We start from the raw sequence: 12,842 nt of genomic DNA, 5'->3' as shown, positions 1-12,842 counted from the left end.
AAAAATACAAAAAAAAACTAGCCGGGCGACGAGGCGGGCGCCTGTATCCCAGCTACTCGGGAGGCTGAGACAGGAGAATGGCGTGAACCCAGGAGGCGGAGCTTGCAGTGAGCTGAGAGCCGGCCACTGCACTCCAGCCTGGGCGGCAGAGCAAGACTCCGTCTCAAAAAAAAAAAAAAAAGAAAGCAACCTAACAACTCTGTTGGCCTGGTCTGAAAAAAAGGTAGTCTTAATGAGAACTCTGATCTCCGGTGGGAGATTGTATATGGGAACTAGTTATGATTGATAGAGCATTAGGGTGGGAGTGGAATATGCTGTTCAGTAACTGTGTAACTAAAGCTAATAAGTATTCTTGGGCTGGGCATGGTGGCTCATGCCTGTAATCCTACCACTTTAGGAGGCCAAGGCGGGCGATTTGCCTGAGCCCAGGAGTCCTGGACCAACTTGGGCAACATGGCAAAACCCCGTATCTACTAAAAATACAAAAAATTAGCTGGGCATAGTGGCACGTGCCTGTAATCCCAGCTGCTTGGGAGGCTGAGGCATTCGAATTGCCTGAACCCAGGAAGCGGAGGTTGCAGTGAGCCGAGATCATGCCACTGCACTCCAGCCTGGTCAACAGAGTGAGGCTGTCTCAAAAAAAAAAAAAAAAAACAGGAAAGAAAGAAAGAAGAAAGAAGAAAGAAGAGAGAGAGAGAGAGAGAGAGAGAGAGAGAGAGAGAGAGAGAGAGAGAGAGAGAGAGAGAGAGAGAGAGAGAGAAGAAAGAAGAAAGAAAAAAGAAGAAAAGAAAGGAAAAAAAAAAAAGAAAGAAAGAAAGAAAGAAAGAAAAAAGAAAGAAAAGCTAATAAGTGTTCTGACTGAAATATCCTGCCTTGTTTGGTAGGAAGCAATGCAGAATCAGGTGAATGTTAATCCAGAGAGAGCCAACCCTGTGACTGACCCTGTGACTATGGCTGCTCCATTCATCTTCACATCGGGAGAGGTTGTTAACCTCGCAAGCCTTGTTTCTTCAGCCAACACCAAAACAACCTCAGGTAATGTTCTGATAACATGAAATTTATTTTAGACTCAAAAATGAACAAAACCCTAGGTTTTCCAAGAGATGAATGGATAGCCTTTCTAATACTCTATAATTAAAATATTGCCAAAGCAGAAGATTTGTAATAGATTTTAAAGCTAAGGTACTTATTCTTTCTGGGGAAGGGAAAAATCATACATAGGGTTACAAAGGAATACTTATTGTGTTAAAAGTAGAATATTCTGGCTTGGGCACAGTGGCTCATATCTGTAATCCCAATGCTTTGGGAGGCCAAGGTGGGAAGATTGCTTGAGGCCACTCTGGTCTGGGCAACATAGAGAGACCCCATCCTCTACTAAAAATAAATTAGGTGGGCATGGTGATGCATACCTGTAGTCCCAGCTACTCAGGAGGCTGACATGGGAGGATCTTGTGAGCTCAGGAGTTGGACTTACTGTGAGTTATGATTGTGCCACTGCACTCTGGCCTGGGTGACACAGCAAGACCCTGTCTCTAAAAATAAAGGAAAATATTCTATAGATTAATCTATTGAAGGGTTATGCCTAGACCAGAAATGAAAATATGAAGGTGCCTTGACATGATACTGATAAGGGAAATAAACATTAATAGTTTAAAGCAGTAACAAAGCAGAATAAACATAAGTGGCTTTTGGAGTACTGATATAAAAGAGGTAAATGTGATTATCTGAATAAAGTATAAGAGTCTGGATTTGTTCTTGAGTGCATATATAAAAAGAAAATAGCAGAGAAAACTACTTGTTGTTGATCTTTTGAAACCTGTATGTTTTTGACTCGGCATGGTGCCTCTTGCCTGTAGTCCCAGCACTTTGGGAGGCCAAGGCGGGTGGATCACCTGAGGTCAGAAGTTTAAGACCATCCTGGTCAACATGATGGAAGCCCATCTCTACTAAATATACAAAAATTAGCCGGATGTGGTGGTGGGTGCCTGTAATCCCAGCTACTTGGGAGGCTGAGGCAGGAGAATCGCTTGAACCTGGGAAGGAGGAGGTTGTGGTGAGCCAAGATCGCGCCATTGCACTCCAGCCTGGGCAACAAGAGTGAAATTTCATCTCAAAAAAACAAACAAAAAAAGAAACCTGTATGTTTTCAACAAAACCATCTATCTAAATAAGAATGAATGAGTTTATTTTCAGCATCTCCTTTTTTTTTCCTCCGAGGCAGAGTCTAGCTCTGTGTCCCAGGCTGGAGTGCAGTGGCATAATCTTGGCTTACTTCAACCTCTGCCTCTCGGGTTCAAGTGATTCTCCTGCCTCAGCCTCCTGAGTAGCTGGTCCTACAGGCGCATGCCACCACGCCCGGCTAATTTTTGTATTTTTACTAGAGACGGGGTTTCACCGTGTTAGCCAGGATAGTCTCGATCTCCTAACCTCGTGATCTACCCGCCTCAGCCTCCCAAAGTGCTGGGATTACAGGCATGAGCCACCGCCCCCAGCCTTTCAGTCAGCATCTCCTCTTACAGATATTTGTTTTACAATGAAATAACTTGTGTCCTCATTTAAATACATTTTCCAATTGGCTATTGGTTTCTTTTTCTGTTTCTTTTATTTGAAATAACAGTATCCTCAGTTAAGTTTGTATAATGTCAAAGGAAAGATCTTGACTAAGCTATTGATATTGAGAGGTAGTGTGGTTAAAAGAGAAGAAACAACGTATGTGATATACGTGGAATTTTGGAATCAGAATTGTGCTCAAATAATTATTGGTTGATTAGCTGCTTGACCCTAGGAAAACTTCGTACTTTTCTGTGCCTTGTTTACTTATCAGTAACATTGGGATATAATAATATCTACTTTATGAGGTTGTTGTGAGAGTTTGAGAATTTGTATTTGAAGGTCCATTTGATACTAGGATTTCAATAGCTATTAAATGAAAACATAATTTCTTAGCAAAGTTTGACCCCAACATGCCCACCAGGGGGCAATAGTGATCTTCATTTTATAGCCTATCAACAGTTATTTAAAATAATTTTGCATTCACCTGGATGATACAAAAACTTTACATTAAATTTATATATACATGTAATCAGAACATTCACGATCTTTTGGATTCATATTGGTTCAGTCACACTGATTAAAACAACTTTTTTTTGGAGACAGAGTCTCACTCTGTCGCCCAGGCTGGAGTGCAGTAGCCCAATCTCGGCTCACTACAACCTCCACCTCCTGGGTTCAAGCAATTCTTCTGCCTCAGCCTCCTGAGTAACTGGGACTACAGGCGCCTACCACCATACCCAGCTAATTTTTGTATTTGTAGTAGAGACGGGGTTTCACCATATTGGCCAGGCTGGTCTCGAACTCCTGACCTTGTGATCCACCTCTCTCAGCCTCACAAAGTGCTAGGATTACAGGCGTGAGCCACCGTGCCTGGCCAAAACAACTAGTTTACAGTCCAAAATTATTTTGTAGCCAATAAAGTTATATGCTCACGAACATGTGAAAAGAGCTAGAGTTGGTCTTTTTTTTTTTTTTTTTTGAGACGGAGTCTCGCTCTGTCGCCCAGGCTGTAGTGCAGTGGTGCGATCTTGACTCACTGCAACCTCCACCTCCCAGATTAAAATGATTCTCCTGCCTTAGCCTCCCGAGTAGCTAGGACGACAGGTGCCCACCACCACACCTGGTGAATTTTTGTATTTTTAGTAGAGATGAGGTTTCACCATGTTGGCCAGGCTGGTCTCAAACTCCTGACCTTGTGAACCACCCACCTCGACCACCCAAAGTGCTGGGATTACAGGCGTGAACTACTGCGCCCAGTTGAGTTGGTCTTTAGTCTAACTAATGAAATTCTCCGGACACAGATCTGGAATGATAAGCAAAGCATATTTTGGATAGAGATTCTTTGCTTTGATTCCCATGTGCCAATATCATGTTTGTCATGTAGCTTTTGGCAGACCTACTCGACTTTCTTTCCTCTTTATGTGGATAACTGCAAATTGAAATTCCTAAACTATCATATAATAGAGCTGACTGCCCCAATATCATCTTATAAAGCAGTTCTACCTAGCTATCCCTCTTTAGCTGATTAGTCTACCCAGTGCTTAATTGGTGCAGATAAAGGAAAGGAGAACATTTATAAGACAAATTCAGGTCTTATAAGTATTAGTCAACTGCTTTAAAGGATATTCTTTTCTGAAGTGGTGAGTGGGCTTCTTGTTTCCCATCATCCAATAATACTTTTAATAACTGAAGGAGCTTTCATTCTAGTGTATAGAATGCAGGCTGCCCCAATTAAAAATAAATTTTAAAGCCTTAGACTTTTTTTAAGATTTTGTTTTTTAGATTTAGATTTTTAAAAAGATTTTTTTGTTTTTGTTTGAGACAGAGTCTCACTCTGTCACCCAGACTGGAGTGCAGTGGCTCAGTCTCGGCTCACTGCAACCTCCAACCTCCACTTGCAGGGTTCAAGTGATTCTCATGCCTCAGCCTCCTGAGTAGCTGGGATTACAGGCCCATGTCCAGCTTTTTTTTTTTTTTTCTTTTTTTCTAAGATGGAGTCTTGCTGTTGCTCCCAGCTACTCGGGAAGCTGAGGCAGGCGAATTGCTTGAACCCGGGAGGTGGAGGTTGCAGTGAGCCAAGATTGCGCCATTGTGCAATGGAGTGCAATGGCCTGATCTTGGCTCACTGCAACCTCCGCCTCCCGAGTTCAAGCGATTCGCCTGCCTCCACCTCCCAAAGTGCTGGGATTGCAGGTGTGAGCCACCACGCCTGGCGTTAAAAAATCTTAATTGCTTCCTTCTCCTCAACATAAAACCCAATATTAAATGAAGTAAAATGTGCATGGATGCTGTAGATTTTGGAAAGAAAAAGGCATATCAGTGAAACGCTTGTTACTTATTCAGAAGTTTATATAAGTAAACTATTTATTTATTTTATTTTATTTTATTTTATTTTTTTATTATACTTTAAGTTCTAGGGTACATGTGCATAACGTGCAGGTTTGTTACATATGTATACTTATGCCATGTTGGTGTGCTGCACCCATCAACTCGTCAGCACCCATCAATTCATCATTTATAGCATGTATAACTCCCCAATGCAATCCCTCCCTCCTCCCCCCAAGTAAACTCTTTAGATCAGGATTTAGGAGGGTTGTGCTGGCCAGGCTGGTCTTGAACTCCTGATGTCAAGCGATCCACCCCACCTTGGCCTCCCAAAGTGCTGGGATTACAAGCATGAGCCACCACACCCGACCTATTTATATTTAATTTGGAATGCATCTCATGATTGTGCAGAAACAGGAAATTCATCTTTATAACTTTATCCTGATTAATGTTTAAATTACTCTGCCTTCCCAAATCCCTGCAGTTTGATGGTGGCACTGATGATGACTGATATCCTTAGTAATAAGTAGAAATTTTTGTTTTTTTTGAGACAGGGTCTCACTCTGTCCCCCAGGCTGCAGCGCACTGGCATGATCTTGGCTCACTGTAACCTCTACCTCCCAGACTCAAGTGATCCTCCTGCCTCAGCCTCCCAAGTAGCTGGGACTATAGGCTTGTACCACCATGCCTCGCTAAGAGACGGTTTCGTCATGTTGTGCAGGTTTGTCTTGAATTCCTGGACTCAAGCAATTGTTCTGCCTTGGCTTCCCAAAGTGCTAGGATCACAGGCATGACCCACCATGCCTGGCCATGAATGGAAAATTTGAAAACAAACTGCAATCCAGATTTTGGTATCAAAAATACCTACTAAAGGCCGGGCGCGGTGGCTCACGGCTATAATCCTAGCACTCTAGGAGGCCTAGGTGGGCAGATTGCCTGAGCTCAGGAGTTCGAGACTAGCCTGGGCAACATGGTGAAACCCTATCTTTACTAAGAATACAAAAATTAGCCGGGCATGATGGGGCATGCCACCTACTAAATACCTACTAAAATGATAATCCTATGATACTTTCAGTTAATTCTTTATATAAATATATAAAATACATAAATATGTAATACATATGTATATCTCATATAAATCTTTTTTTAAAAATCCTTTAAAAAAATCAGCTGGGCCGGGCGCGGTGGCTCAAGCCTGTAATCCCAGCACTTTGGGAGGCCGAGACAGGCGGATCACAAGGTCAGGAGATCGAGACCATCCTGGCTAACCCAGTGAAACCCCGTCTCTACTAAAGAATACAAAAAACTAGCCGGGCGACGAGGCGGGCGCCTGTAGTCCCAGCTACTTGGGAGGCGGAGGCAGGAGAATGGCGTGAACCTGGGAGGCGGAGCTTGCAGTGAGCTGAGATCCGGCCACCACACTCCAGCCTGGGCGACAGAGCCAGACTCCGTCTCAAAAAAAAAAAAAAATCAGCTGAAGTTGGGATCACCTGAAGTCAGGAGTTCAAGACCAGCCTACTAACATGGAGAAACCCCATCTCCACTAAAAAATACAGAATTAGCAGGGTGTGGTGGCACATGCCTATAATCCCAGCTACTCGGGAGGCTGAGGCAGGAGAATCGCTTGAACCCAGGAGACGGGGGTTGCAGTGAGCTGAGATCATGCCATCGCACTCCAGCCTGGGCAACAAGAGCAAAACTCCATCTCAAAAAAAAAAAAAAAAAAGTCCAGGCACACTGGCTCACGCCTGTAATCCCAGCACTTTGGGAGGCTGAGGCAGGCAGATCGCAAGGTCAAGAAATCGAGACCATCCTGGCCAACATGGTGAAACCCTGCCTCAATACAAAAATTAGGTGGGTGTGGTGGCATGCGCCTGTACACCCAGCTATTTGGGACTACTGAGGCAGGAGAATTGCTTGAACCAGGAGGCGGAGGTTGCAGTGAGCTGAGATACGCCACTGTGCTCCAGCCTGATGACAGAGCGAGACTCTGCCTCAAAAAAAAAAAAAAAAGAAAGAAAGAAAAATAAAGATTTTTGAATAATGAAGTACTCTATTTTCCTATGATTCACTAGAATAAGTCTAAGGAAACAATTTGCACTATTGGTTTTCAGTTTCAACTGTATATGTCAGAATACTCTACCTGATTTTTTTTTTTTTTCAATTGAGACGGAGTTTTGCTGTGTCATTCAGGATGGAGTGCAGTGGTGTGATCTCAGCTCACTGCAACTTCGGCTGCCCAGGTTCAAACAATTATTGTGCGTTAGCCTCCCGAGTACCTGGGACTACAGGCACGTGCCACCATGCCTGGGTAATATTTTTGAATTTTTAGTAGAGACGGAGTTTCACCATGTTGCCCAGGCCTGTCTCAAACCCCTAACCTCAGGTGATCCACCAACCTTGGCCTCCCAAAGTGCTGGGATTACAGGCATGAGCCACTGCGCCCAGCCCTAAACCTGATTTTTCATAAGTGTTCTTTCTTAATTTTGCTATTGAGGTGTAATTGGTTGAGTTGTTCTGTTTGAGTAAAAGGAAGAGCACCCTCAGATTGGAATCATCATGTGCTTATAATGCGGCTGGGTCTGGTGACTCACACCTGCAATCCCAGTACTTTGGGTGGCTGAGGCGGGTGGATCACCTGAGGTCAGAAGTTCAAGAGCAGCCTGGCTAACATGGAGAAACCCCATCTCTACTAAAAATACAAAAATTAGCCGGGCGTGCTGGCGGGCACCTGTAATCCCCACTACTCGGGAGGCTGAGGCAGGAGAATCGCTTGATCCCTGGAGGCAGAGATTGCAGTAAGCCAAGATTGAGCCACTGCACTGCAGCCTAGGTGACAGAGCAAGACTCTGTCTCAAAAAAAAAAGGATAAAATGCTTTTCTCATGAAGCAGTTCTACCTAGGTATTTACCAATTTACCATTAGCTGGGTGGCCTATCTGATGCTTGGCCTACTTGAACTTTTAATTATAGGAGCTTTGTAATTTTTTTTTTCTGTGATAAAATAAAAGCAGCCTTTTCTAAAAAAAAAAAAAAAATTTTTTTTAAATTGTGGCGGGTGTGATGGCTCACGCGGTGGATCACCTGAGGTCAGAAGTTCAAGACCAGCCTGACCAATGTGGAGAAACCCTGTCTCTACTAAAAATACAAAATTACCCAGGTATGGTGGCTCATGCCTGTAATCCCACCTACTAAGGGAGGCTGAGGCAGGAGAATTGTTTGAACCTGGGAGGTGGAGGTTGTGGTGAGCTGAGATTGCATCATTGCACTCCAGCCTGGGTAAGAAGAGTGAAACTCCATCCCAAAAAAAAAAATTGCTTGTCCTGTGTTTCATTTTAGAGGAGGATTTGTGAGGTTTTGTTTTTTTGTTGTTGTTGTTGTTGAGATGGAGTCTTGCTCTGTTGCCCAGGCTGGAGTGCAGTGGCTGCATCTTGGCTCACTGTAAGCTCCTGCTCCCGGGTTCACACCATTCTCCTGTCTCAGCCTCCAGAGTAGCTGCGACTACAGGCACCCACCAACCACGCCCAGCTCATTTTTTGTATTTTTAGTAGAGACGGGGTTTCACCATGTTAGCCAGGCTGGTCTGGAACTCCTGACCTCGTGATCCGCCTGCCTTGGCCTCCCAAAGTGCTGGGATTACAGGCGTGAGCCACTGCGCCTGGCCTGTGAGTTCTTATATCAGTATTTGGTATGAAATGTTGAGTGATGAGAAAAGCATGAACTACGAAGGAAAATTTGGGAATAGGCTAAGAAGGAACATTTTTTTTTTTTTTTTTTTTTTTTGACACGGAGTCTTGCTCTGTCGCCCGGGCTGGAGTGCAGTGGCCGGATCTCAGCTCACTGCAAGCTCCGCCTCCCGGGTTTACGCCATTCTCCTGCCTCAGCCTCCCGAGTAGCTGGGACTACAGGCGCCAGCCACCTCGCCTGGCTAGCTTTTTGTATTTTTTTAGTAGAGACGGGGTTTCACCGTGTTAGCCAGGATGGTCTCAAACTCCTGACCTCGTGATCCGCCCGTCTCGGCCTCCCAAAGTGCTGGGATTACAGGCTTGAGCCACCGCGCCCGGCCTTTTTTTTTTTTTTTTTTGAGACGGAGTCTCGCTCTGTGGCCCAGCCTGGAGTGCAGTGGCCGGATCTCAGCTCACTGCAAGCTCCGCCTCCTGGGTTTATGCCATTCTCCTGCCACAGCCTCCCGAGTAGCGGGACTACAGGCGCTCGCCACCTCGCCTGGCTATTTTTTTGTATTTTTTAGTAGAGACGGGGTTTCACTGGGTTAGCCAGGATGGTCTTGATCTCCTGACCTCGTGATCCTCCCGTCTCGGCCTCCCAAAGTGCTGGGATTACAGGCTTGAGCCACCGCACCCGGCCAAGAAGGAAAATTTGAGAATAGGCTGTAGTATAGAGTAATTTGATACACATAGGGTACTTCTGGAGGTCAAGCATGGTATACTACTTAGACCATTTGGTTCCCTGGGTATTTTATGAGAGCATTAGGATAAAATTGTTCCACTGAGTATGTGTAGAGGGAAAGAAAAAAGAATAACATTGGGATATCCTCACTAACTCCATCCCCATCCCCACTCCCATAGTAATCATCCTAAAGCTTTAATTAAAATGGTTTCTGGGCCGGGCGTGGTGGCTCACATCTGTCATCCCAGCACTTTGGGAAGCTGAGGCGGGCGGATCATGAGGTCAGGAGTTCAAGACCAGCCTGGCCAAGATGGTGAAACTCAGTCTCTACTAAAAATACAAAAATTAACCAGGCGTGGTGGCACACACTTGTAGTCCCCAGCTACTGGGGAGGCTGAGGCAGTGAACTGCTTGAACCCGGGAGGCGAAGTTTGCAGTAAGCCAAGATCACGCCATTGCACTTCAGCCTGGATGATAGAGCGAGACTTAAATAATAAAAATAACGAAAGAAAATAACAAAACAAAATAAAACAAAATCTTAAAATAACAAAAGAAAATGGTTTCTAAGGCCGGCACGGTGACTCACTCCTGTAATCCCAACACTTTGGGAGGCTGAGGCAAGTGGATCACTTAAGGTCAGGAGTTCAGGCCGGGCGCGGTGGCTCAAGCCTGTAATCCCAGCACTTTGGGAGGCCGAGACGGGCGGATCACGAGGTCAGCAGATCGAGACCATCCTGGCTAACACTGTGAAACCCCGTCTCTACTAAAAAAAAATACAAAAAACTAGCCGGGCGACGTGGCGGGCGCCTATAGTCCCAGCTACTCGGGAGGCTGAGGCAGGAGAATGGCGTAAACCCAGAAGGCGGAGCTTGCAGTGAGCTGAGATCCGGCCACTGCACTCCAGCCCGGGCGACAGAGCGAGACTCCGCCTCAAAAAAAAAAAAAAAAAAAAAAAAAGGTCAGGAGTTCGAGACCAGCCTGGCCAGTGTGACACAACCCTGTCTCTACTGAAAATATAAAAAAAATTAGCCAAGCGTGGTGGCAGAAGCCTGTAATCCCAGTTACTCAGGAGGTTGAGGCAGGAGAATCGCTTGAATCTGAGAGGCGGAAGTTGCAGTGAGCTGAGATCGCGCTACTGCACTCCAGCCTGGGCAACAGAATGAGACTGTCTTGAAAAAAAAAATGGTTTGCAGCTTGAAGATGAATTACTTACTATGCAAGTAATTTATCTTTTTAAGGAAAATCTGCTGAAGTTTAAATGCATAAACTAGTTAGATTACCAAATCACATCAGAAAGGATCCTCTGCTCTGTAGAAGGATTTTCTTTAAAGAATATTAAATAAGAACACTTGGCCACAGGGCAGGGAACATCACACACTAGGGCCTGTCGTGGGTTTGGGGGAGGGAGGAGGGATGGCATTAAGAGAAATACCTATTGTAAATGACAAGTTAATGGGTGCAGCACACCACCATGGCACATGTATATCTATGTAACAAACCTGCACATTGTGCACATGTACCCTAGAACTTAAAGTATAATAAAAAGAAAAAGAAAAAGAAAAAAAAACAAGAATGTTAAATAGGAGTTTCCTTAAGTATTTTGCAGATAACTAATTTCTTTTTTTCTTTTAATTAAAAAAATGACAATAATAGAGATGAGGTCTTGCTGTGTTGCCCAGGCTGGTCTCAAAGTACTGGGCTCAAGCAATTCTCCTACCTCGGTCTCCCAAAGTGCAGGGACTACAGTTGTGAGCCACCCTGCCTGGTCTGATAACTGACTTTTTTTTTTTTTTTTTTTTTTTAAGACAGAGTCTCACTCTGTCACCCAGGCTAGAGTGCAGTAGCACAATCTCAGCTCACTGCAACCTCTGCCTCCTGGGTTCAAGCGCTTCTCCGCCTCAGCCTCCTGAGTAGCTGGGACTACAGGTGTGCGCCACCACACCCAGCTATTTTTTTTTTGCATTTTGTAGTAGAGACAGGGTTTAACCATGTTGACCAGGCTGGTCTCAAACTCCTGACCTCAGGTGATCTGCCCGCCTTGGCCTCCCAAAGTGCTGGGATTACAGGCATGAGCCACTGCAGCTGGCCCTGACTTCTTGAAAGAAGAAAAACTGGAAATAATATTTAAGCATAGGTAATGGGAAAACAAAAATTAAGAGTAGGCTGGGCACGGTGACTCATGCCTATAATCCCAGCACTTTGGGAGACTGAGGCAGGCAGATAGCTTGAACTCACGAGTTCGAGAGCAGCCTGGGCAGCATGGTGAAAGCTGGTCTGTACAAAAAATACAAAAAAAAAAAAAAAAATTAGCCAGGCATGGTGATGCACGACTGTAGTCCCAGCTACTTGGAAGGCTGAGGTGGGAGGACAGCTTGGGCCTGGGAGGCAGAGGTTGCAGTGAGCCAAGATTGTATCACTGCACTCCAGCCTGGGCAATAATGCCAGACTTTGTCTTGAAAAAAAAAAAAAAATTAAGAGTACATTTAAAAAGAAAATATATTGCTTGGTGTGCTGGCTCACGCCTGTAATCCCAGCACTTTGGGAGGCCGAGGCGGGCAGATCACTTGAGGTCAGGAGTTCCAGACCAGCCTGGCTAACATGGTGAAACCCCATTTTACTAAAAATACAAAAATTAGCTGGGCATGGTGGCACGCATCTGTGGTCCCAGCTACTTGGGAGGCTGAGGCAGGAGAATGGCTTGAACCCGGGAGGCAGAAGTTGCAGTGAGCTGAGATCGTGCCATTGCACTCCAGTCTGGGCAACAAGAACAAAACTCTGTCTCAAAAAAAAAAAAAAAAAAAAGAATACAGGAATAGCCAATAGTGGGTGCAGCCACTTCTTCTATACTAACAAAGCTTAATGTCATGTCAGCTGACAAGAAATGTTTATAGGGTCCAGCCCCAGCATCACCAGGCAGGACAAAGAAGGGTAGATTTGGAACTGAGAGGCAATACATTTGTAACTGGCATAATAGGTATCTCTGAAATTATAGGGAAAGAAATAGGGAAATATAATTCATTTTATAATACTGTTAAGTAATACTTTTTTTTTTTTTTTTTTTGAGACGGAGTCTCGCTCTGTCGCCCAGGCTGGAGTGCAGTGGCCGGATCTCAGCTCACTGCAAGCTCCGCCTCCCGGGTTTACGCCATTCTCCTGCCTCAGCCTCCTGAGTAGCTGGGACTACAGGCGCCCGCCACCTCGCCCGGCTAGTTTTTTTGTATTTTTTAGTAGAGACGGGGTTTCACCGTGTTAGCCAGGATGGTCTCGATCTCCTGACCTTGTGATCCGCCCGTCTCGGCCTCCCAAAGTGCTGGGATTACAGGCTTGAGCCATCGCGCCCAGCCAAGTAATACTTTTTTTCCCCAACAAGGAAATATCTACAGTTAGAGTAATACTTTTGGTTCATAAAGTTAGGCATGTCTGTTGCCAGATCTAGTGCGCTTCCCTCTTACAACTTAGCTATGAGAATAGCACATAGATGTAAGAGAAGGTTATGAACAAAGTCTTTCTAAAAGTACATCTTGGCCGGACACAGTGGCTCATACCTGTAATCCCAGC

At 44.9% G+C, this 12,842-nt stretch overlaps 1 protein-coding gene across 10 annotated transcripts in view; it reads left to right on the top strand.

Annotated features, from left to right (window-relative positions):
- GABPB2 (GA binding protein transcription factor subunit beta 2) overlaps positions 1–12,842 on the top strand; it is a 76,603-nt gene that overhangs the window by 31,986 nt on the left and 31,775 nt on the right. For all 10 annotated transcript variants that reach the window (XM_033195209.1, XM_033195210.1, XM_033195203.1 and 7 more), the window contains one exon: positions 885–1,035. In XM_033195209.1, coding sequence (XP_033051100.1) covers positions 885–1,035 — 151 coding nt within the window. The remainder of the gene's footprint in view (positions 1–884; positions 1,036–12,842) is intronic.

This window comes from Trachypithecus francoisi, unplaced genomic scaffold (assembly GCF_009764315.1).
Source record: "Trachypithecus francoisi isolate TF-2019V2 unplaced genomic scaffold, Tfra_2.0 Lachesis_group5, whole genome shotgun sequence".
NCBI lineage: Eukaryota > Metazoa > Chordata > Mammalia > Primates > Cercopithecidae > Trachypithecus > Trachypithecus francoisi.
This window is presented reverse-complemented; position numbering and strand designations above follow the sequence as displayed.